Source organism: Mirounga angustirostris, unplaced genomic scaffold, assembly GCF_029215605.1.
Source record: "Mirounga angustirostris isolate CCGP_5_RB_7025 unplaced genomic scaffold, mMirAng1.0.hap1 SCAF_13, whole genome shotgun sequence".
Classification (NCBI taxonomy): Eukaryota; Metazoa; Chordata; class Mammalia; order Carnivora; family Phocidae; genus Mirounga; species Mirounga angustirostris.
In genome coordinates, this window is record NW_026991721.1 from 10,945,195 (window position 1) to 10,971,922 (window position 26,728).

The window sequence follows — 26,728 nt, forward strand, 5'->3', positions numbered from 1 at the left end:
ATTCCCGGGTCTCTCTTATTTCCCTAGAATAATTATGGATACTACTCCTATTCTCTTTCATCCTCAAAATTATCTTGGAATGGATGATAAATTATGTGATACATTTGATTAAATTAAAGGGAAATGTCTTTAATTCAGATCTATTTGTCTTTATTTTTTTTTAAAGATTTTATTTACTTGTGTAAGAGAGAGAGAGTGAGCACAAACGGGGCGGGGGCGGGGGGGACAGCAGGCAGAGGGAGAAGCAGTCTCCTTGCTGAGCAAGGAGCTCTACTCCATCCCGGGACCCTGGGATCATGACCTGAGCCGAAGGCAGACACCCAACCAATTGAGCCACCAGGTGTCCCTCTATTTGCCTTTAAATCTCAGGTTATTTTCACTCCACCATGGATAAGGCTAAATAAATACATCACAACTCTCATGGTGGGTACTTTTTTACAAGTCTGTGGCCACATGCAACTTAAAAAAAACAAAACAAAACAAAAAAAAAACACAAAACCAGGCTTGAGATTTATAGCATTCCTTAACCTGGGAGGATATCTTATAGTTATGTAGGATTTGATATTCCTCAACCTCTCTCATCTCTCTCCTTCATTTACACTGTTGTTTATCACATCAGTGATATCAGAGTCAGCAGCATGGACACATGAACATCACTTGGCCAGTGACTTCTTTTCATATATGATAAAGACCTCAGATAAAAGAAGCCCAGTATCTACTTCCCTTATAATAAGATTAACAATATTTGGCATATGATGGTGCATATATGATGCTATTAACAGACGACCATCTATTACAGAATGAACAAAACTTTGAATTCTGTTAGGATGCCTGTGGACATTCCTCCAAACCAAAACCAAAGTACCCCACTGAGAGAGACAGAAACATCTAGTACCCTGAAACATCTACTAGACAGGCTGCAGAAATTCCTGAAGGGGAATCTAGAAGCACTGGGGGTAAGTAAGTAAACCACTAATAAAGAATTTTGAACCAGGAGAAACTGGGGGATATATTGAGGGTGAAGGATTATTTTGGCTGATGAAGTGGTTGTCATAGAGGCACCAGGTTATGACCTGTGTCAATCATTCTGTGGAGTGGAAGAAAGACACTTTGATTAAAAGCAAGGGACCATGTTTATATGGGCATGGGAGGGGTGCATTAAGAGGAGACTGCAAATGAAGCTCTTGGATGAGCCTCATTGTGACTGTATCTTATGAAAGCAAAGTTGACTCATATGGGCTGGCCTCTGGAAAAAAAAAAAGCACATCTCCAGGATCTGACTCTTCTTAGCAGATCTTTTAATAGTATTCAAGGGGGTCAATCCTATGGATGACCAGGATATTTGGACCAGGTGATTCTCTCTCCTGAAAAATGCTCACCTTTGTCTTTAAAACATGTATTTTTGTTTTGTTAATTTTGATGGTTTGTAATTTGGTTTGTTTTGTCTCTTATCCAGATGGCTCAGATTATGATTGGTGTGAAATGCTTCTTTTATGGGATAATTGGATTTCTTGTTCCTAATTCTGAAATGTACAGAATCATTTTCTTCTCAATTTACACAGGCTTCTCTTTCTGCGGGGCATTGTCTGTGAGTATCTCACATCTAAAATTATAATTATCCAATCATTTATTCATTCATTCATCCACTAAACACACAACTTGTATGGCATCTTGCCAATTCTAGAATACTTGCAACGATAGTTAAGATTGAATTTTCAACCTGAACTTTAATATATATTCTAATGTAACACTTTCCTTAAGCTCTATTCATTGCTGTGTAGTATGATACTATTCAGTATAATCTTGCTGTTTTGCTCAAGGAGAAAATCCTGGGTTTGACACATGGAAGAAGTGTCTCTGAAATGTAATAATATTTGGATCGGAGAAGACGCTGGGGGTAGAGAAGTGTTACTCTTCTTAAGTCATCACACTTCTTGGCCAAATACATTGAGAAAAATGCCATGTAATCTGAGCTCACGTTTTCCCCTTTACTGCACCCCAAAGTGTGTCTTCGAATTATATTTACTCTACTTATTTTATTTTCTCCACATTGAATAAGTAGTTTTCTGCTGTGGTTTTTATGTCCACTTCTCTTATTTAGCTAAAGGAATTTTACTATTCATAAGGATAAAAGTATAATTATGGTACTTTAATTGTGCAGTGCACACACTTTCATGATTTGCTTTCCTCTGAGTTCTGAAGGGATGCCTGGGAGGTGGGGGGCACTAGATAGGAAGAGAAACATGCATCTGGCAATGGGGTGGGAGGGTGAGTTGGAAGAAGCTGCTACTCTGCAGACATCTTTCTTATCTTATAAACAGTTTATCGTTTCTGGAAGTCTGACTGTTGTGTCTGCCAAGAAGCAAACAAAATCACTGGTAAGCTAACAAGTTTTCCATTTGTCATTTCCATTTGTCAGAACTTATAACACTCTTGACTTTCCCATGTGAAGCCCAGTCATCCAGGGGATTCATCATTTTATAGTACATTTCATCATGTAACTGTCCATTTGGCCCAATGAATCATGTGATCATCCTATAGCTAGACACAAACAAGCTGGATCTCCTGGGATTTTAGAAATTCTGATCCCCATATCTTGTCACCATAAGAAGAATGAGTAAAGATTTATCTAGCTATTAAAGCTTTTTTATGGTATGGGGTAGGGCAATGTTAATAAAGATAAAAGCATGGCTTAGGCTTGAGCAAGGCAGAGTTTTATTTTTGGTGGAGGGAGGAGCTAATACAGGGTCAGAAACTAGAGATGCTAAAATGTCCACAATGTTTTTATCCTATCCATGGTATGTGTTTAAGAAAGATCAATCCTCTCCCACTTTTCTTCTCCCAATTGTGATTTGCCATTGAACTGAATTGGCAATCCAGGGATGATGAATGCCTGTAGATCCCATGGCTAAGTTAAGTCAGAATTCTCCTCCCAGTTTATAGGGTCTAGAAACCCCTGGTCCTTAACTTATAAGCTAGTTATTTCCTTTTTTTTCAGCTGAGAGGGAATCTAGGTGCTAACATTCTCAGCACCTTGGTCTCGATTATTGGGATCTGTATTCTGTCATACAATTTAACAAAAAATTGCCGCTATGATTGCAAGGAGGAAACTTTCTGTTTGGGCATCAAATCAATTGCAACTGTAAGTATTATCCTCCTGAATTCTGGGAAGACTGAATGTTATCTGAGCATGAGGAAGATGAGTCATGATCATTGGTATATGGTAATGCATGACATTTTATTTTCTTTAACAGGAACTTGTGATTGTCCTGATTATCCTAACTTGTCTGCAAATTTTAATTTCATTACCTCTCTCCATGCTCAACTATAATGTGGATGACAAGAATATTCACTGGGTAAGTGCAATTCTTGGAAGAAAGAGGATGATTTCAACTATTTCATTAGATGATGCTGTCAGTGACCTTTTTTTTTTTTTTGGTAAAATGAACAAAAATATAAACTATAAGTGATTGTATGGACAACCTGGGAGCTACTAGTTGTGTGTTGAGCACACTTGGAATACACAGTGTATAATTCTCTAGTCCATACATAAACTCTCACTGAGGGGTATATATCCATGAATTCAAACATCCATCCATCCATCCATCCATCCATCCATCCATCCATCCATCCATTAATTTACTGTATGAAGTATACTCTTTAGTGTGATGAATATACAAAGTATCTATCATTCAAAAAATAATAAAATCAAGGCATAATTAATTTAAAAACCTGAAGGAGATGAAATATATAATTGCAGGTATATACAATTGAAAATAAAATAAGCTAAGAAACACAAATATAGTTAGAATTTTATGCTTTATTATCACATGTAACAATTACAGGTAGTACAGAGCTAGTGGCCTGCTTTCCCCAACCTCATCAACTGGTTCTTTTTGTGTGTTGAAATTACTACCACGGCTGTGTGTCAGTTAGAGTTAATTCAAACAGAAAATGGAAAGTTTTATGGCATCAGAACTCCCCTCATTTCAAGTATATAACATTTATCACAAGCATTGGATTCTATGATTCTAAGGGCTAGTTAAGCCAAGTCTGAATTCCTCAGGGCAGTCAGTCAGGAAAGGAAGACCATGGGTGGGATGGACCCCTGGGCATGGCAAAAGGTGTCACACATAAGTAGAATTTCTTCTCTTCCACCTTTTATTGTAAGCAAGAAGAAGCCAGGCTTTTCCTTCAGTGCTTTGGAATTCTCAGTTTGTTATCCAAGTTTATCATTTACTAGTTATGCTTTCCACATAACTGTCAGAGAACATTCGGTTAAATTTCTGCCACTGCACCACAAGACCCTCTCTCCAGTTTCCAGTAATAGGGTCCTCACTTCTTTCTGAGCCACACTGATAGCATTCTCAGAGTCTTTATTTGCACTAACAAACCGTTTGAGACATTTTAGGCTTTATCCATACTGTACCTCAAAATGTTGCTCCTCCAAGTTTTGTTCGTGAAAATTTTGCTCCTCAAAATTTTTCTCAACCTTGTTTCATCCCACTGCCTAATGCCAAAGCCACTCCTGTATCCTCGGTATTTATTTACAGATCCTAGATATACTTATAGCAATAATATTGTATTGTTACCCCATTTCCAGTACCAAAACACATGATAACTTTTTGTTGTTGCCTGACAAATTGCCACAAGCATATCAACTTAAAACAATGCCTACCACCTACTTACTACCTCACAGCTCTGTAGATCAGAAGTCTGGGTGGACCCGACTGGATGCTTTACTCAGAATCTCATAAGGCTGAAGTCCATGTACTAAAAACTAAACAGTAATAAGCCAGGTAGTCTGATACTCACCTGGCTAAATATCTGGAAAAAAATAATCATTGGGTAGTTTTTTTTAACTTTTTATTTAAATTACAGTTAGTTAGCATACAATGTAATATTAGCTTCAGGTGATGTGGAGATCCACTCATCCTGGGAAATGGGTGTGGCCAGAAAGGGGGCCACCCCCTTGCCCGTAGCACAATGCACGTCATGGGGAACCTGGTGCTAAACCATTCTTAGACAACCTGCTTCTGGGTGGGGGTTTTCTTCGTAGCAGAGCAGCTCCTTTGCTGTGATCTATTGGAAGTCAGCCCTCAACACAAGGGTTTGTAAATATTATGTAAATAAAATTTTAAAAATACTAGCTTCAGGTGTACAATATGTGATTCATCACTTCCATACAACACCCAGTGCTCAGCACAACAAGTGCACTCCTTAATCCCCATTGCCTATTTCACCTATCCCCCACCCACCTCCCCTCTGGTAACCATCTATAGTTAAGAGTCTGTTTCTTAGTTTGCCTCTCTCTTTTTTCCCTCTGTTCATTTGTTTTGTTACTTAAATTCTACATATGAGTGAAATCCTATGATCTTTGTCTTTCTCTTACTGACTTATTTCACTTAACATAATACTCTCTAGCTCCAACCACATTGTTGTGAATGGCAAGATATCTTTCTTTTTTATGGCTAATATTCCATTGTATATATACACCACATCTTCTTAATCCATTCATCAGTTGATGGACACTTGGGGCTGTTTCCATAATTTGGCTATTGTAGATAATGTTGCTATAAACATTTGAGGTGCATGTATCCCTTTGAATTAGTATTTTTGTATCCTTTCAGTAAATACCTATTAGTGTAATTGCTGAATCGTTGGGTAGTTCTATTTTTAACTTTTTGAGGAACCTCCATACTATTTTCCAGTATGCGTTTACCAGTTTGTGTTCCCACCAACAGGGGGAGAGTTCTCTTTTCTTCACATCCCCTCCAACATCTCTTGTTCCTGTGTTGTTGATTTTAGCCATTCTGATAGGTGTGAGGTTATATCTCACTGTAGCTTTGATTTGCATTTCCCCAATGCTCAGTGATGTTGAGCATCTTTTCATGTGTCTGCTGGCCATCTGTATGTCTTCTTTGGAAAAATCTCTGTCTTCTGCCCATTTTTAATTGGATTATTTGGTTTTGGGGTGTTGAGTTTTATAAGTTTTTTATATGTTTTGTATACTAACCCTTCATCAGATATGTAACTTGCAAATATCTTCTCCCATTCCGTAGGTTGACTTTTAGTTTTATTCATTATTTCCTTCACTGTGCAGAAGCTTTTTTTTTTTGATGAGGTCCCAATAGTTCATTTTTGCTTTTGTTTCCCTTGCCTCAGGAGACATATCTAGAAAGAAGTTACTACGGTCAATGTCAAAGAGGTTGTTGCCTGTGTTCTCCTCTAGGATTTTTATGGTTTCATGTTTAAGTCTTTAATCCATTTAAAATTTATTTTTGTCTATGGTGTAAGAAAGTGGTCCAGTTTCATTCTTTTGCATGTTGTTATCCAGTTTTCCCAACACCATTTGTTGAATCATTGGGTAGTATTAGTCATGATTGAAATTGACCTCACCCTCTACCTTTTTTGGAGAGCAGCCAGTAGGCTCCTCTGGGCCCAAAGTACACACAATTTATCTTTGGAGTAAGATAGCATATATTTGGAGACAAATCATTGAGGACTTGGATTATATTATTCTTAATGGCTTATTTTACAGACTTTACAGATTATTCCTTAGCATTGTTTGTTTGTTTGTTTGTTTGTTTTTTACAGATTTCTATATTGTTTTGCTGGAAAACACCTTCTGAAGGTCTTTACCAAGACTTGTTTCCTCAAACTTCAATCTATCAAGAACTTGAACGTAAGGAAGAAACACCTTCACGTTATCCCACAGATACTAGCAAACAAATATGAAGCTGCACTTCTGTATTTTGAATCCACAGTGATAGCAAGAAGCACATACTGGGACCACTGAGGCATAAATATACCTGTGTATATTTATATATACAAATATACAATATGTGAGGATACAACTGTGTGGTTTAGAGTTATAAAGATAGCAACTGGCATTTATAATATTAAGAATTTGGTTGTCACCACTTTTTTTGTTATGTTTGGATGTCATCACAGGCTAGGTTTATGCTCTGTTACAAAACTTAACCTAGAAACATTGATGGCTTAACACATCAGAAATTCATTTACTTCCTATTTTTCATGTTCATTATTAGTTGGCTATTCACTTTAGACCCACACTGATATGGGTTCTACCAAATAGAATGATATCTCAAAAAGTTGTTTGTTTTTTTTAATTTTGCCAAGGTAGGGAAAGAAAAAGTTAGAAGTCGGACCTTTGGCAATTAGGTACTTTGGTCTGGAAGAAGCATGTGTCTCTTCTTGCCACAGTCCATTAAACAGCACTGTGTGGGAGACAGGAAATGTAGGGTGACGTAAAGTTCCGAGGTTTAACGTTTGATGAAAAAACAATGAGGTAAACGTAGTTTCCTGAACTAATTGTGAAAATACTTTGCAAGTTTGGTCCATCACTTTTACACTCTGTGTCTTTGGGTGTGTATCTTCTGTGGCTAAACATTAGGTTTATTTATCTCTCAAATGGTCTAGCTCGTGCTTACTCAGTTTAGATTGGGATATCCATCAAGGAAAACAGTAAATATAGGCAAAAATACTTTTAACTATATGAAATACTATAGGTTATAGTATTTCATTAATATAGTGTTAGGTTAATTAATTATACTCTATCATTCTAAGTACATTAAGCTTTTCTGATGATATTTTACATAAATAAGCTCATATATAAAAGCTTGTGTTGCTTAATTGGCCCACTGACAACTAATCAAAATGTTACCCCATTCTTCTTGAATAATATAACCAACAATTTTCAAAGTCCAGTAAAATTAATACTATGTCCCATGAGATCAAACAATTCCATTTTTGTTCTATATAATACAATAACCACTAGATACATATGGCAATTTAAATTTAAATTATTTAAAATAAAAATATTTTTAAGTCTATTTTCTTAGTCTCAGTAACCGTATTCGAAATGTTCAATGGCCACTTATGGCTGGTCCAAAATATTTGAGGAAAAAGATGGAGGAAACTAAGAGGAAAAATAGACGAATATACTATTATATTTGGAGACCTCAACACCTCTTTGACAGCAACTGATATATCAGCCAGGCAGAGAAGCAGTGAGGGTATGGATGACCAGAGCAGCAGTATCAATCAGGTTGATCTAATTGACAGTTACAAACTTTTCCATCCAACAACAGTACATTTTTCTCAAATGTACATGGGATATTTACCAGTTGGTTACTTCATGTGTTGAAACACAACTTAACAAATTTAAAAGAATAGAAATCATACAAAGTATGTTCTCAATAGTTCTAAATAGTCCACAGGGTCACAGAATAGTTTTTTAAAGGTATAAAAATTGTGGGCTTTCTTTTGTCTTTTTTAGCACTTTTTGTGATTTTTTTTTTAAACCAGATGTAACATATACTATAACAGATGGCTACAGATAGAAGCTTTTATAGAGTTGTATAAACATGATGCTATGGACTGAGTGTCTGTGTCCTCCTCTATCCCAAATTCATATGTTGAAACTCTAATCCCCAAAATGATGGTTTTTGGAGATGGGGACTTAGGGAGGGAATGAGGTAAAAGGGTGGATCTGTTGTGATGGAATTAGTACCTTACATAAAAGACATGAGAGAGCTTGATTCGTCTCTTTACTCTCTACTATTTGAGGATACAATCAGAAAATGGCTATCTGGAAGCCAGAAAAAAACCTGACCATGCTGGTACCCTGATCCCAGACATCCAGCCTCTGGTATTGTGAGAAATAAATGCGTTTAAGCTACCCAGTCGATAGTACTTTGTTATGGCAGTTCAACTAAGACACACGAGTTAGTAGACATATGTATATTTCTTTGCTCTGTTAGCTGAGACAACCTGAAAGAAATGACATCCTAATAGCAACAAGCACACCTAGAGTCCAGATCTTGATTTCTAATACCATTCTCCACTAAAAGGAAACAGGGCTGCCTGATGAAATGGCTGATTCCAAGACTTGAGCAGGAACCACATAAGATGAGCCTGAGAATATGGTAGTGCAATAAAACAAGGAAGTGCTCAAAATGAGACACAATGACGGGATACACAAAAGGGACGCAGGAGCCACTGTGATGAAATCAGAAAAAATTTGAGCAATAAAATAAAGTAGTATTCGATTATAACCCAAAGTATATATAAGTATTCATGAATCTATACAAATGAATAATTGAATGCATAAATAGGTGGGAGAGAATAGACAAAACCCCAGTGCAGAATATCTAATAACTTATGCACTTTCAAAGCAGTAGATCATAACTCCTGACTCCTTGAGGCTGGGCTGCACACAGTAGCTGTATAGTGACATTTTTCCAAAGACTACAGTATAAAAGTCATGAAAAAGCTAACTTTAGAGTGGAAAATACTGGAAAAACTGTACTCAGTGAGGTGATTAAAGTCAACATCAACAGTGTAAGTCATGTTGATAGTATGTACCCTTGATTGAATGTGATAAGAATGATATTTTACTTCTGAGTTCTTCCTCCTCAAAACACTAGTCTAATCATGAGAAAAATATCAGGCAAACTCCAGTTGAGGGACATTCTACAAAACACTTGACCAGTATTCCACAAAACTATCAAGGTCATCAAAAACGAAGTCTCGTCAATAGTCACAGCCAAGAGGAGCCTGAGGAAACTTGACAGCTAATAAATGTGGTGTCTTGGGTGGGATCTTAGAACAGGAAAAGGGCACTAGCTAAAAATTAAAGAAATCTGAATAATAATAATGCTTAAGTTAACGATAATGTATCAATATGGTTCATTCTACACTAATGTAAGATGTCAACTGATTTGGGGTGTATGGGAACTCTCTTTACTATCTTCTCAATTTTTTTTAATAAATCTAAAGCTGTTATAAAAATAAATAGTATTAAAAATATTACAGTCTGATACAACTACATCAAAATGTTTAAAATGGAAATCACACAATGTCAAGGTGAAAATGTGCAACGACTGGAACTCAAGCACTGTGAGAAGGCACGTGCGTGTTATATGCACTTTGGATATAACCTAGCAATTCCACTGCTATGTCTATGCCCAGTGGAATTTTACACATGCATGTACCAAAGTGTATAGATACATTTTTATGCACAGCATTATTCATCCCAAGTAGAAACATCCCAAATATTCATCAATATTTAGATGATATATTGTTCTATAAATCTTACAATAGAATATCTTGCAGCAATAAGAATAAGTATTGTTACTGGCAATAGCATGAATGAAGTTCACAAACATGCTAAAAGAAAGGAGTCATATCCAATATATATACTCAGTTATACATATCAAAGTATTCCATTTTGTAAAATTCAAAGATTGCAGTTACCCTGGGGATCTGAGTGAATGCAAGGGGCCATTCAGTCTTCTGAAACTTTGGTAATGTTTACTCATTGATGCAAGTGCTGGTTACATGAAGATGTTCACTTTCTATTCATCTAAAAATTGGGGGCACCAGCCTCGCTCAATTGGTAGAGCATGTGACTTTTGATCTCTGGTTGTAAGTTCAAGCCCCATGTTAGGTGTAGAGATTACTTAAAAATAAAAATCTTTTAAAAAGTTGGCCAGCTGTTACAATGATCTATTCACTTTTTTGTATAGTTCCATTAAAAGTTATCATGAGAAATGATACTGTGCATCCCAGTCATATGATTGGTTATGGGACGATGTGGGAGGATGGGATTCAAAATCACAATCAGCATCAATAGAGGGGGAAAAAATGTATTTTATTTGGTTTTGCAGTAACAGTGTTCCCATGCACAGATGTGAACACTTTCCAGCAGGCAGGTTATTACTGACCTAGTGATACCCAATGAATAATTTTTCTAAAAGCAGGAACTATTCTGTTAAAACTCCAGGTCCTCATAAACATGTTTATCAGGGGCCATTACTGGGGGCACCTTGTCATTGGTTGGCTGGATAACCACCACCTGTGGAGCTTGAGAATAATATATATTGTTATTCACATACTCTTCCAGCTAGAGGGATTCAATTCATCCTGGGGACCCCTACTTCTTTTCTGTAACCTGGGACCTGAGAGTTAAATATCCCTTCCCTCAGGGCCTTACATCCCCACTAGATAAAAATCAATATCCAGCAAGACATGAGGCTCCCAGAAACATCTGCCATAGCTCTCTCTGTGTTCTGCTGTCTCCTCCAATTTCAGGAAGGAGTCGCATACACAACGATCGTTCCTTCACTCTTCATCTTTATCCTTCTCATTGGTTCAGAGAGAAGAGACACAATGAGAGAAACAGGAACACAGACTCAGCATCACATGACAAATGTGAACCCTCCCTCAGGTCCTGAACACTCACCTGTGTGACAAAGCAGGTCACCTTGCATCCAAACACAGAAAGAGAGATAGCGATGCTGACTTCCAGCAGGGAGAGGACTAATATCGCAGTCTCAAATACCCTCTAAAAAGAAGCAGATTCCACCAGGAGAGAGAAGAGGAAAAAGGAAAGGAATATAATTAATAGATGGATACTTCCCCTGGCCCTGGATTCTCTGATGCCAATCTGACTCTTTCTCCACTATAGAAACAGGTATGTTCTCTCTCCTAACAAACCAAAAAAGAAAAATTGAAAAGAAAATCCTAAAATGGCTGAGAGGAGTTCTACTCTGGAACTTCATAAGTGTGGGGAAATTCAGATTAAAGCAGATGTATTTCCTTAGTTTTCTTGGCTTAGAAATTCTCTCTGTTGTCCACTTCAAGTTATCAAGTTATTTTCCTTATAATAACCTCCCTGTATGAATTTATACTTTTTCCTCATCCAAAGAGGAGAGAACCTCCAGGTCTACGAAAGTGATATCATTGTTCTTTCCTTACGCATACATATACCCCCAAGGCTCTGAGCATCTTGGCTTGGAGCCCTGACTCTCCTCACCCCACCTACAAATGACACAGTTTGCTGAGCCAGCATGGCAGCCCACTGCCATCTCAACTCGAACCTGGAGACTTTGAAGAAAGGTCCTCATGATCAATTTTCTAACATCGCTGTGTTCAGTGAAGAATGTGAGAAAAAAAGGTAACTGTTCTGGTAGGTCCTAGCAAAAAGGGACTGAAAATTCTCCCCATGAGATCCAAGTGCCAGATCTTTGTTTGTGGTGATAAGCCAGGATCAACTGAAAGACAGTCATCTAAGACTAATATACATTTAGATAATATAAATATAACTTCAGAAAATGAAAGCAGCTCAGAAACACTTACAAGAATAAGACCCTTTTTTCTGATCCACGTACCATAGTCAGCTCTACTGTTAACATGATTATCCCTATTCCCCCAACCATGGCACTGAGCATGTTCATTCCCAGGCCGCCTTTGATCTGGAAGAGAATGATCAGCGTCCCTTATGTCCCTTTGTTTCATGCTCTTCTTCCCTTTGGAAAACACAAAAACATTCACTTATTTTGAAGGGGTTGAAGACACATTCTTAAATAATTTTCCTAAGTTTAAGAAAGAAAGAGGAGCATGGGCTGAAGCATTGGATTCTGTATTCATAAATTAATCCCAGGGATGGAGTGTCAGAAATAGGGGTGATAAAATTAAGTCAAACCTCAGTTTCCTCGTGGAAGAATTAGCCATGACCCCCATAGAGCCCAAATGATTCAGAGAATTGGAGATTATTTCCTTTGTCTTGAGATAGAGCACTTCTGATTCTGCTTGTTGCTTTGGGCCCAGGGAAATACTTACCAGGTTTAATGTCATGTTTCTTCCAGCAGCAATAGACACAGCTCCAGATACAAAGAACTAAAAATGGAAGAATCCACTCAGCCTGGTGAACCTGCACCTGTACTTCCCCAAACCAGAGATCATCAGAACCCCAAAGAATTCAGGTCACATCTTTTGCTCTAAGAAGTAAAATCCCAGATCAAGTCATTGGTTTTTGAAAGGGAATGCTGGAAGAAATATTTGCAGAATTCTACCACTGAGGAAGTTGAAATATTCCACATACTCACAAATAAGGATCCCCATATAGGATATCCTGAGACCGTGGTTAGGGGATAACACCAAAAGGAAAAGTCAGAAGAATAAAAACACAGACCTATAACAAATAGGCATACTTTCATCAGACCAATCAGGATCTGAGCCACCTGGGGAGTGAAAAAGAGGATGCTCAGAGTATGAAGCACGCAGGTTTCTAGGAAGATGATTTTGTGGTCTTTACACAGAGCTATTTCCCATCTCCTGAGTTTAGAAGGGCCCCCAGGATGAAACCCCTAGGAATCCATGGCCTTTTCTCAAGTTCAAGGCTATTTAGAAAGGTTTTATGATAATTTTCTTTTTCCCCTCTCACTAGAGAAATGCATTTTCCTTTCAGATTACAGCACTTCTGATTTTTAAAAAAATCTATTTCCTGCCACTGTAAGGTTTATGGAGGTCAGTTTATGACACAGTTAATCATACCTCAGGAGCCATAAAGGACAACTGTTCTCCTCTCCGGAAATGGCTATCTCCCCAAATACTATGTTTAAAGGTCAAGCTCACTCACCCGCAGTATTTGGGGCTCCCCCTTCAGGAAGGTCTTCAGGTTGTCTGTTTGGTCTACTTGGATGATGTTTTTCTGTAGAGGATTCGGGCCAAACCATGCAGTTGTTCCTTCTGATGTATTAACACAGTCTTTAGTGCTATAAATGTAAATATTTTACAGAGCACAGATTCATTCTTCAACCCCTTTCTTATAGACATGAAAAATGGCCTTTGGAAGAATGGTATTAATGAGGCAGTTTGGTATGACGGTGAGTTAAATTGCCTGAGTTATGATTCCAGTCGCATACTGTGTAAACTGGGGCAGGTCTCTTTTACCATCTCCATGTCCTAGTTTTTAAAATTATAAAAAGTCAGGGAGGCGCTGGATGGCTCAGACCGTTGAGCATCCAACTCCTGGTTTCAGCTCAGGTCATGAGATGGAGCTTGGCGTCAGGCTCCACATTTAGTGCAGAATCTGCTTGAGATCCTCTCTCCCTCTGCCCCTCCCCGCATTCTCTCTCTCTCTCTCTCTAAAATAAATAAATAAATAAATAAACTCCTAATAAATAAATAATAAAATTATAAAAGGATGTGCTTGTGGTACTTGCCTCTTGTTGCTTGTCATACGTCTATATGATTTCAACAGATTTGTACATGTAAAACTTGGAACTGAGTGCCTGGTATATTCTAAATAATAGATAGCATCATTATTATTTTTATTGTATTATTGTTAAAATTTAATATGATAAATATGCATTCAGAATGCTTACATTTACATATTCTAGGAAAAGAAACTGATGGAAAATGAACAAATCATTATAGTGAGTCCTGTAGGTGCCATTGTTATAATATCATTCGTTGGTCATTATATTATGGATATGGGTAATATCCATTCATTCATTCAGTCAACAAATATTGATTAAATGTCTACTATGTGCCAGACCCTGTTATAAGTTTTGTTGCTAGGAATATAGCAATGAACAAAACACGCACAATTCCTGTCAATTGGAAGCCTACAATACAGTAAAAGAAAATAAGTTTTTAATTTATATAATGAATTTATAAGTGCATGTGAACAGAAACTACATAAAATGACAACCTTCACTTTCCATGTAAGAAACTTAGTTTTAAAGGGATTCTAGTCATGATCCCAGGGTCCTGGGATCGAGCCCCGCAGCGGGCTCCCTGCTCAGTGGGAAGCCTGCTTCTCCCTCTCCCACTCCCCCTGCTTGTGTTCCCTCTCTTGCTTTCTCTCTGTCAAATACATAAATAAAATCTTAAAAAAATAAAAAATAAAATAAAAAAAATAAAGGGATTCTATCACTTCTTCAATGTCAGTCAGCATTTCTGTGTTTGAACCAAATGAGAATTCAATTTCTCTAGCAAATTGGCCTTTGCTAATGTTGCCCTACACCACAAGCATAGTGATGATTTATTAAAAGCTCTGATGTGCCATGCCAACTCAAAATGGTTTTCAGAGTTCTCTTTAATTGTTGTATACTACCCTTGCAAATAGATTTGTTGCATGACAGCTTTTTTTTTATTATGTTAATCCCCATACATTACAAGATTAGTTGCATGACAGCTTTTATTCTTTTCCCTTCCCTGCATTCATACCAGTGCCTCATTACACGGCTGCTGCCCCCATTAAAAGGTGGAATATATTTCCTGTCCCCCTCAATTTTGATTTCGGCCTTGTGACTCACTTTGGCCAGTGAGATATCAGCAAATGTTTTAAAAGCACAAGCTCTTGAGCTCATGTCATGGCTGAACAAACATAACTGGGCCACCTTGCTTGAGGATAAAAGATACAGAAATGAGAAGAGTCATAGCACTCATCTCAGCTGAAGTCATCCCTAACCAGATAGCAATTATCGACCCTCACGTGAGTGATCCCAGGGAATTTCAGAAGAACCATGAACACCCATGTGCAGACTTGTCAGCAATATGCATATTTATTGCTTTAAGCCATTAAGTTTCAGGGGGTTATTTGTTAGGCACCATTACTGTGGTAATAAATCACGGATGCACCCTTGTTCATACTGCCTTATATGCTCTGCCTTAGTTCTAAAGTGACCTATAGTGAGTCTGGTTTGTCTATATTTCCTAGTTTCTGTCTCATTCTTTAGTCTTAAAGGAAAAAAAAAAAAAAAGGTCATTCCTGCATATTTGCCCACACGAACAGAGCTAATTACAAATAGACTCAAACAATAACATTACTACCTCTGTCTGGGAAAAACAATGCGGACAGAGCTTTGACAGCCATCTGTTAAGTGATCAGGATCCAGGTCTAAGCAAAACATCCTGAAGATAAAACCTAAACTTGTGACCTTAGGTTACATCGGGTCTCGGATAATTTTTGTGTGTTTTTAAGACCCATAGATATGGGGCAATGTCAAAACATGTTAGTATATGACATGTGTCTTATGTGTCTCAAAAAAGAGTAATATTTCTTTTTCTTTTTTTTTTAAGTACACTCCATGCCCAGTGTGGAGCCCAACACAGGACTTGAACTCACTACCCTGAGATCAAGACCTGAGCCGAGATCAAGAGTCAGATGCTTAACTGACTGAGTCACCCAGACACCCTGAAAGAGTAATATTTCTATCATAAGACAGGGAATAAAGGATGGACCAGAAGTTTCCTTACATGATCAAGTTTCAGAGTTTCCCTCTCACATCAGGTCACGGGTGAAGCCAGGGTGTGTTTCTGCACATGAATATACACAACAGAACCATTTACCAGGAAAGGAGGACTTTATCTGATCTTCAGCCAGCCACTTCTTCCCTTTCCTTTCCTTCAATTTCTCCAGTTCAGATTCCATTTATTCTGGAAGTTAGTTAGTATTTTTCCTTTGAAGTAATTGTTGAAGGGGGCACAATTCCCTAGCCTGAACATTCACTCCCACATAGATGAGAACCTGTCCTTCAAAAGCAGGCTAACTCGTCCCAAATTTCATTCTCACCTCAGCTTTTACTAGACACTTTTGACCCATGTTCCTACATATCACCCACTAATAGCTCAACCCAGAATTCTTCCTAGAAGCTGAGAATAGAAAATGAACTCTTCCTACCTTTGCATCCCTCTAGAACTGCACCAAATGGGAGGTGAGAGCTCCTCTTGACCATCATTCCTTGAAACCATTTCCACTGAAGAGTCTGATCTGATCTGAAGAGTAGTGGGACAATCACCTTCATCTGTGTTGTCACCATTACTTCCTGTGGGTCATCCTACCCTGCCTACCACAAGGCAGCTGCAAGGAAATTTCAGTGAATAAACTAGTGCTCGCATGAGATAGTGAAGCCAAGGACCAACTAACAGAAACTTGCTTTTAAATCTTGATTGCACTCCCAGCCTATTTTCTTAAGTACCATATTTAAGGGTTTTCCTATCAAAACCTCAGTCACATGAAGACAAGTGATTCTGACTTTTATCCCAAAGGCCAAACAGCAGCTAAGAATAAATTTGAATTTCCACAAGTTAACATTTTGTTAACAAACATCAGGACAAAAAATCACTAACCACTTTACAACTGGCTATACCAAAAAAATTTACTGGGGTGCCTGGGTGGCTCAGGAGGTTAAGTGTCCTACTCTTGATCTCAGCTCAGGTCTTGATCTCGGGGTTGTGAGTTCAAGCCCTGTACTGGGCTCCACACTGGGCATGGAGCCTACTTAAAAAAAAAGTTATTAACCAACCCTTTTATTAGCCCTTTTCTCTTGGTTACATGGGAGAACTCTTCAACCACTACTTTCATTGATTATCATTATGATTATGATTTTGCTTGAGATGTAACTCGTAATGTTCTACCCTGTCTTCTAAGACTTGTTTTCAAATATTTACCCACAGCCCTGGGTCCCATCAGTCAGTTTGTAAATCAGGGAGGATATTCCATTTATTTTATGGCTTGCTAATTACTTAATTTTTTTTTTTAAATCAGAGAACCAATTGTTTCAGAAGATCAAGAGAGAGAAATCAGATCAAAAGAGTTTGTTTTTTTTTTTTTACTGATTCCACTTTTCTACAAAATATAACATTAAATAAAAATCATATTTTTCCCACATTGATTTTCAATGCTCTGCTCTTTACATTTTTCACTGGTTTTGAAAGTCTGTGAAAGGGAGGGCATTCTGTTAGCATATGGGCAGACAAAAGTAGAGTTGTCCGTAACCAACGGATTGTGTTTTTGTGTTTTAAAACTCTATCATGTTTACTTCATCTTCTTCAAAGAGCATTTTCCACTCACTATCATAATGTGTGGCCTTTATTCATTCATTTTCATTATTTTACCATATTCCACTGTGTAAATACAAACATTTTCTTTCTTGCATGTTGATAAAATCTACAGTTCCTGCAATATTTTTATTTCAGCAGAAACCCAATTCAGAACATCCTGGAGCATGTGTCTTTGTATACTGGGAAATAATTTTCAAGGTTTATGTCTTAAATTGTGCACACCTCTTACCATAGGATATTGTTAAATTATTCTCTAAACTCATAGTTTGAATTATCTTACTCCAAGAAATATGTGACAACTGCTGTTACTATTGCTTCACATCCTGTCCAATTCTTGGTTTTATAAGATATTAAAAATAAGTAATATACAAGAGACCAGTTTGTACCCATTCTATGGGCTTAAAATGGTGGTGAGCATCTTTTCACATGTTTATCGTTATTTATATTAGCTCTTTTGGAATTGAATGTTGGTGTCTTCTATTATTCTGTTGGTTGGTTTGAATTTATTGTACTGATTTTAAAATCTTCTTTAAATAACTCTGTCTTGTTTTCGTCTGTTTGGACTACTCTATATAACAGAATACCACACACTGAGTTGCTCATGCATAACAGAAATTTATTTCTCACAGTTTTAGAGCCTTGGAAATCTAAGATCAAGGTGTAGACAGATTTGGTATCTGGTCGGGACCCACTTCCTGGTTCATAGCAGCCAGCCTTCAGATGGCAAAAGGAGGCAAGGTGGCCCTCTGGGGTCTCTTTCATAAAAGGCACTCATTTTATTCATGAGGGCTCTGCCCTCATGATCTAATCACCTCCTACAGATCACATCTCCAAATACCATCATGTTGGAGATTAGGTTTTCAACTTATGAATTTTGAGGGGACATAAACATTCAGTCTACAGCATGCATTAATTTTGTCAGTCAAGTCTGAAACTACTATACACATATACTAGAATTGAAGAACTAAGTAAGTGGATGGTGGATTGTGGAAGCCATGTTTCTCAGTCTTGAAATGAGAGATTATAGACAAGCAAGGGGAGAAGTCCAGAATGATCCACATGGCAATCTATTAGAGATGGAAAAATCAGTATGAACTCATATTTTAGTTAACATAGATACATGTGAATATATGTAGGAATATCTATAGATACATGTGTTTACAGGGGTCAACATGCATACATATCTCCTTGTTCTTTCAATTGAGAGAACCTTAAAAAAACAACACCCCACTAGCAACAAGCACACCTAACTCACAGATCTTTGCTTCAAATACTGTTCTCCAGTAAAAGAAACCAGACCTTGAGTAAATGGCAGACTAGTGTCTTGGGTAAGAAATAGACAAAATAAGTCTGGAGTATCTTTTCATCCCAAAAAGTAAGAAAGTAATTAAAAAGAAACATAATGATAAGGGTATGTCAAAGGGACAGAGGAGCCAATTGAAAGAGCTTATAATGTCCAAAGCTGGAACATTTTAAGCAAAAAAAGATAAAGTATTGCTGGATTAGAATCCAACATATAAAATAAATACCCATACTGGTATAAATAAATGATTGAGTAAATAAATAAAGGGGGATAGACAATCCTGCTGTGCAGAAGAATTCCAAATAATTTCAATTATCTACTGCAAGGGGCTACTTAGGAAACCAGGCAGTAGATAAACTAAATTCTTTCTAGTCTCCCAGGATGTGAAAATATTCTATTTTCCTTCCATGAACTCAAGTTCTCTCAATCTCACTGCTTACTGCCCACCTTTTCCACCTCCTCACCAACCCACCTGCACCACCGGATGAACAGCTGCCTGAACTTGGTGAATAACATTTGGAATTGGGAAAAGGGAGAGAAGATTGTAAGATTATAGCCACAGATATATAAATATCAGGGTTAGACTCACATTACACCAGTGACTAAATCTGCAACCGAGGTAATAATAAAACCTCTCTAACCTTTAGTTTCTTTAATGTCCTTAAATGAAAGCCAGTGGTATGTTTCTTAGTTTTTGTTTTGAATTTGAGGAGACCATTGGGGAGATTACATATAGAGAGATAGATATAGATAGATAAATTATAGATTACATATATAATTATATGACTATATTTTTATAATTATATTTTATTTAAATATTGTATTATGTATATTATATACATAAAATTGACAGTGTGCTCATTTCCATTTGAGCTCATAAAATTCTGATTATAAATGTTCTATAAAATTAGCAATGAAAACAAGGGAAAGAGATATATTCTCCACTTGTATTAACTCTGATAATATCCATCCACACTTTGGCTTTACTGTAGGATATAATTAAGAAAGATCTAAAGCAAAGACATAAAGAAGAGGCAGAGAAGAAATGCACTATCCTCAATATCTATCCATTTCAGTGGGAAACACTAACTTCTAGAATAAGTGGCATCTCAGCCAGGGAAACAGAGGAGTGAAAAGGGGAAGAGGGAGTGGAATAAAGCTATCAGAGTCTAATTCTAGGTGACAGAGATGAGTAATTATCTACAGTACCAGAAGTCTGGACACATCGCAGCTGTGTATCAGAGAGCACCATGGCCTAAAACAAAGATAAGGAAAAACCCACAGGAGATCCTGCTAAAGATTTCTTGGCCCAGATACTCAGACTGTGACAAACACAGAGAAGTTTCAAAACACAAGGAGGTTCCCTAGATATGACACCCACAGCACTGGAGAGGGCCCTAGTAGGCACAGCCCATTGCCAGGTCTTTATTCTTTGGCTGCCTCCAAACAAAGAGAATCTTTAAGCTGGAGAAAGGTCATTTTCTAACTCAGGTTTTTAGACAGATGTTTTAAATAAAAAATTTAAGAATACCTTTTATATGTCACCTAGATTTTGGTTTATATGGGAACCACAAGCTCTCATTTTCTGTATTGACGTCTCTATCCCACTTTAAAATTTCATGTAATCAAAACTTGCAAATGAAATATCTTCTCTTTTCTCTTAAACTCTTCCTTTAGGTTGATCACATCCAGTTACATAAGTGTAACTAGCATTTAGGTGCACGTGGCTTCTACCGTTTTATCCCCAAATCTAAACACATACTCCAGGATGCAGACTCTACACTCAAATGCTTACTCATCATTTTACACTCTTATCTGTAACCTTAAATGCCCAGTGAGAATCTCTTAATTCCAAAAGTAGCCATTAACCATTTTTTTTAAGACTTTATTTATTTATTTGACAGAGACACAGCGAGAGAGGGAACATAAGCAGGGGGAGCGGGAGAGGGAGAAGCAGGCTTCCCGCAGAGCAGGGAGCCCGATGTGGGACTCGATCCCAGGACCCTGGGATCATGACCTGAGCCAAAGGCAGACGCTTAACAACTGAGCCACCCAGGCGCCCCGCCATTAACCATTTTAAAGTGTATGATTCAGAAGAATTTAATACATTCACAGTGTTGTGCAGCCATCACCTCTGTCTGGTTCCAGGAACTCTTCATCACCCCACATGGAAACCCTGTGTCCATTGCTCCCCTACCCACAATCCCTGGAAACCACTAATATGCTTTCTGCATGTATAGGTGTGTCTATTTTAAAGGCTTCATATCAATGGAATCACATAATATGCTTCCTTAAGAACTACAAACAGGGCGCCTGGGTGGCTCAGTTGGTTAAGCGACTGCCTTCAGCTCAGGTCATGATCCCAGGGTCCTGGGATCGAGTCCCGCATCGGGCTCCCTGCTCTGCGGGGAGCCTGCTTCTCCCTCTCCCACTCCCCCTGCTTGTGTTCCCTCTCTCGCTGTGTCTCTCTCTGTCAAATAAATAAATAAAATCTTAAAAAAAAAAAAAAGAACTACAAACAAATATTCAAACAAATACTGTATACATATGTTCATAGCAGTACTATTCACAACAGCCAACAGGTGGAAAAAACTCATGTCCATCAACTGAGGAATGAATAAACAGAATGAGGCATAGCCATATAGTAGAATATTAGTCAGCCATAAAAAGAAATTAGGAACTGATATATATATGCATCAAAGTGAATGAAGTTTGAAAATATTACACCAAGTAAAAGAAGTCAGATACACCTGTGAGTTTTTATTATACAATTTTAAAGGGGTTTCTTTTAGGGGCACCTGAGTGGCTCAGTCTGTTAAGTGACCCACTCTTGATTTTGGCTCAGGTCATGATCTCGGGGTTTTGAGATCAAGCCCCACAGCAGGCTTCACCTTGAGTGTGGAGCCTGCCTGGGATTCTCTCTCTTTCCCTCTCCCCAGCCCCTCCCCCAGCTAGGGCACACGTGTGTACCTGGGCTCTCTCTCTCTCTCTCTAATTTAAATAAATAAATAAATAAATGTTTGGGTTTTTTTTTTTTTTTAACAGCATTTAGTACCTTAAAAAAAACCATGCAGATGGAAAATAAAGGCCATCAACTTGGAGGTAATATTTGCAAGATATATAAATTGCACAAGATTAGCACATGCTGCAGACTGAATGTTCCTATGCACTCGAAGAAAGATAGCTAAATGTCTCAGCCTCTTGCACTTTAAGTTGACAGTTCTGGGAGGTGTTTTACACACTTCTTGAAGGCACTTGGGTAATCGAACCCCAGTTGCCCAAAATGGTGGATTTAACCATCTTGTTGTGGCTTTCCTTCTTTCCCATTTACTCTCCGCATTCCCTCTCACAGCTTTCTGAGCTGACCACCTAATAAACCATCTGCACTCAAGTCCTTATCTCACATGCTCTTTTTAGAGGAAGTAAGGAGAATGGAACCAGAAGTGGCTCTATGAAGTAGACCTTCTTTATCAGATTTTGGAAGTGAGTGTCTACACAATCATAATCATAAAGATTCCAGATTAGTGGAAATTATAACGATGATCTCTAGCATGTTGTAATGTCACCACTGAGACTCCAGCCAGAAGAGGGTAGGAATGCAGTCCATGTAGAAGAGAAAGCTTTGAGTTAAGCAGTTTTAGCGCTTTAAGCAATATGGGAAGATGATAATGATAAGGATTGTCGCATTGGCTGGTGATATTAACCTCATTAGAAACCTTGAAGAAAATGAATAAAATTCTTAGGTTAGTTAAATATCAACCCGATGCACACCATGGAAGTCACAAGGCTTCCCGTAAAACACTTACAAATACATATATTCTGCAGCCATAAAGCAGACTGTGTTGAAAATCAAGCACAAACTTTAAAGTTTGAAAGGACTGCAAAGGACACTAGATATGCATTTTTAATAAGTCTTCTATTGTACTGTCAGAAACCTTAGTGAAGAAAACAATGGGATGATGAGACTTGGAATGGGGATATGGTCGTGAAACTTGAAATCCCAGGTTTTCCTATATCCTGTAAACTGGCAGAGGCTTTCTTATTGCTAGAGAAAAATCTTTCTCTTGCTTTTGCTGATGAGCTTGGAGAAGCGCAAGCATGATCCACTTTAAAAAATGTAAATTGGACTTCAAATGAAAACATCTGTTATTTGAAAGATGTTGATGTAGAAAAGGCTAGGAGTAAAGAGTTTCAAATCATATTTCCAATAAAGGACTTGAATGAAGACTATACAAAGACCTCACAACTCAATAATTAGAAAAGAAGCAATTCGGTTTAAAAGGAGGCAAAAGATTTGACTAGATACTTGACCAAATAAACAAGTGATGGCATGAAAAGAGCTCAAAATAGAAGTTAAAATCACAATGAGATTAATTCACATCTATTAGCGTGGTAAAATGAAAAAGACTGACCATACCAAGTGCTGGCATTGAGGTGGGGAAACTGGGTCTTTCATATACTGCAGGGAGGGATGTAAAATGGTACAATCACTTTGGAAGCTACTTGGCAGTCTCTTAAATGTAAAGTATCTTTCATAGAACTGAGCCTTTCCACTTCTAGGTATTTATCTAGGAGAAATTAAAGTTCGTGGCCATATAAAGGCTTGAACATGAAAGTTCATAATAGCTTAATTTGTCAAAGACCAAACCTGGATACAGTCCAAATGCCCACCAATAGGCAAACTGGTTAACAAATTGTAGTAAATCCATACAATGAAATACTACTCAGTACATGTAAAGACATGGATGACCATCAATATAAGTTTGCTAAGTGAAAGAAGCCCAACAAAAAGAGCACATAGTTGTCAAAAGAAATTACGCATCTTAATACATAAAGGAAGAGAGGCGAGAAAGATAACGTTGTTTTGCAGCTCTAGAGGTTCCTCTTTCTGGAATAATCTACGAGGTCACCTTTTCCCACACAGGAAACAGAATTATCTTCAACACCATCACTGGGGACATTTAGAACCAATGTGTAACAATAACCACAAGAAAAGATTTTATATTTAGTGAGTGTTTTCCTAGCAGTTCATTCTTAATAGGTTGATGGTATGTGTTAAGATATTTCTCATCACCCAAGAGAAATGTTTTTAGAAGTTTCCCAAAGCTGATCTGGTAGCATGTTTCTCTATGGCCTCTCCCCATCTACTTCTCTGCCTGTTTAGGGCTAAGACAGTACCATCCTCTAACATACATTTCATGCATTTCAATTTACCTAGAAAATATCCTATGTGAAGGTTGCTAATAATTATCTTCCCCGGTCCAGTCCAGGGTCCCATACCCACTTTCTCCAACTAGAAATGACAAGGTATAGGTGATTTTTGTCAAAGGCTTCTGAGAAGTTGAGACAGTGTCTCTTTTCCTAATTTCAGGTTCATGATTAGACGTCAATATTTGTGAATGCAAAAATAGGTCCTAAACATCATTCTGACACTTGGCTACAGGATCTTTGAATATACACAATGAATTTGAAATAGTTGTATTTAATAAATCCATTTAAGAAATAAGAAAAATAAACTAAGATAAAATTGCCCAGAGAGAGGTAGTATCTAACAGAGCTACTACAATTTGCTTCTGAGTATATTATATTCCAAAGTTCACATTCAAAACAATCCCTTTTCCTCAATGTCGTTCACCAAAACCCAGAGTGTCCCAGAGAGCAGGTGTCCCAGAGAGAAGTTGTTTGGGAGACATTGAGCACACTAACTGCACAGCGAGTAGAGGTTTTCCAGGGGAGGAAAATGCTCATGAAACACAGTGACTATCAATGGATTTACACACTCTTGCATATATAAATTCACCTCAACACTCTACATCAAGCTGAATTTATGAATACAGTACCCTATTTAATCAGTGTTTTTGTAGGTGGACTCAAACTTCATAGAATAGGAATTATTTGGGAAATTTTATCTCTATGACAATTTTCAGAAAGAAACCTTTGGTTTGCTTTTGTCAGAGGAGGTTAGAACAAATATTACTGTCCCAGGTGCCTTACTAGGCCATACATCAACCAGCATCAAATAGCTCTGATTGCTGTTGCTATCCCAACCATAAGTTTAATCATTGTGATTACCAAAAGCACGGAATATGGAAACAGAAAGATCAGTTGGAAATCTTCTGTTGCATTTTCAAGAACTTTCTGCTCATTTTCAGAGAACCTGAGGTCCACAAAGGGAGAAGATTGTTCTGAGTTTACATAACACAGCAAATAAATTAGGGTCAGAACCAACTTGTAAAATGAGATTGATGATCACAGTTTCTTTTACACTTTATCCCATCATTTGTTGGCAAGAGGTGGCTGGCAATTGCTCTTAAAACTGTTTTCTGTCTAGAGGATTATTTATAGATTGTTCCATTTGATAAAACATTGATCAAAAAGGAGGACTCCACAAACTGTTCTTGGTCTTGGGCATCACTGAATCGATGCTTTGCTTCTCTGTTACTCTTGGTCAGACCCTTACCCTCATACACAAACACAAACACAGACAGGAAATCAACTTAAAGTATTCCAGTTTATTTCACAAATACTAGTAATTGAGGCTACATCAAGAAGATCACAAGTACACAAACAATAAATGATCATATACTGCATTATGGGGTAAAGTGGTTACGGAACAAGAAATGAAGGCTGGATGAACAGGTGTGCTATCAGGCAGTCTTCATGAAGAAGGTGACCTTTACGTTGAAATTTTTAGGAAGTTAATTTGAAGCAATGCATGTGTGAAGAACAGGCCAGTTCTGTGCTCAGTGTATGCCTGAAGTGGGCACGTGATAAAAGGCAGGCAGGGGCAGGACAGCTCTCAGAATAAGACAGAAATTGTGTTGTGTATCCAGGAAAGATATAGTCAACAATTTGGTTAAAATATGCATTGAGTGGGAGAAAGAGTGCTAATGTATGGTACTGTTGTAAAGATAACCTGGATGCATTTCTAGAGGTCCTGGTAGACCAGCCTTAGGAGTTGGATGGGAATGTATATGCCACAAAAGTGATGTGATCCAGAATGGGAATCTCGCTTAGCAGCAACACAAAGGGTATATTTTTATGCTGCTATCAAACTTTGAGAAACATAATTTTATTTCAGAAAAATGAAAGTAGAGCAGTGCCTGGGTGGCTCAGTCAGTTAAGGATCTGCCTTTGGCTCAGGTCATGATCCCAGGGTCCTGGGTGTTGGGCTCTCTGCTCAACAGGGAGCCTGCTTCTCCCTCTCCCTCTACCTGCCGCTCCCCCGGCTTGTGGTCTCTCTCCCTCTCTCTCTGTCAAATAAATAAATTTTTAAAAATCTAAAAAAAAAAAAAAGAAAGGAAGGAAGGAAGAAAAAGAAAAATGAAAGTAGAAAACCTGAGGTACTGGGTTAGATAAGCATACCAAGTGTGTGGTTATGCGATCACTTTCATAGTCTGGGGGAGTTAATATCTTCCTGTCGCTTTCTAATTTTGGCACTCTGAGTACATAAAACATAATTATTTTATTAATGACTTGTGAATATTACCCCAAGATGATTTTTCAGGCTTTCCACAGGACCTTGTCTGCTTACCCTAAGATGTGAACTACTTTTTCCTCCTTTTCATAACAAAAACAGCAACAGCAACATAAACATTTTGCTTACTTTTCTTCATGACTTGCTACTCGCCATCTATTTTCTGACTTCTCATATCACATAGTCTCTTACTAAATGCCTCTGCAAATGTTTTATTCACTTACTTACCACCATGCCCTGGTTCGAATTTCTCTGCACCTCTGCCATTCATTCATCATTGCTGTTGG

At 37.8% G+C, this 26,728-nt stretch overlaps 1 protein-coding gene across 1 annotated transcript; it reads left to right on the forward strand.

Annotated features, from left to right (window-relative positions):
• The first annotated feature begins 1,439 nt into the window (after positions 1 to 1,439).
• Positions 1,440 to 7,709, forward strand: LOC123856371 (high affinity immunoglobulin epsilon receptor subunit beta-like). Its single transcript, XM_045892575.2, has 5 exons — positions 1,440 to 1,588; positions 2,322 to 2,378; positions 2,999 to 3,142; positions 3,255 to 3,356; positions 6,598 to 7,709. Exons 1-5 carry the CDS (start codon positions 1,457 to 1,459, stop codon positions 6,736 to 6,738), a joined length of 576 nt encoding a protein of 191 aa, XP_045748531.1. The 5' UTR covers positions 1,440 to 1,456; the 3' UTR covers positions 6,739 to 7,709.
• Positions 7,710 to 26,728: the final 19,019 nt, after the last annotated feature.

What these genes read in the sequence shown, in the direction of transcription:
- LOC123856371 (XM_045892575.2), top strand. Translation starts at nt 1,457, where the DNA reads ATGGCTCAGATTATGATTGGTGTGAAATGCTTCTTTTATGGGATAATT. An exon ending in AGAAGCAAACAAAATCACTG is followed by an intron (nt 2,379 to 2,998) that starts GTAAGCTAACAA and finishes CTTTTTTTTCAG; the next exon opens with CTGAGAGGGAATCTAGGTGC. An exon ending in ATGACAAGAATATTCACTGG is followed by an intron (nt 3,357 to 6,597) that starts GTAAGTGCAATT and finishes TGTTTTTTACAG; the next exon opens with ATTTCTATATTGTTTTGCTG.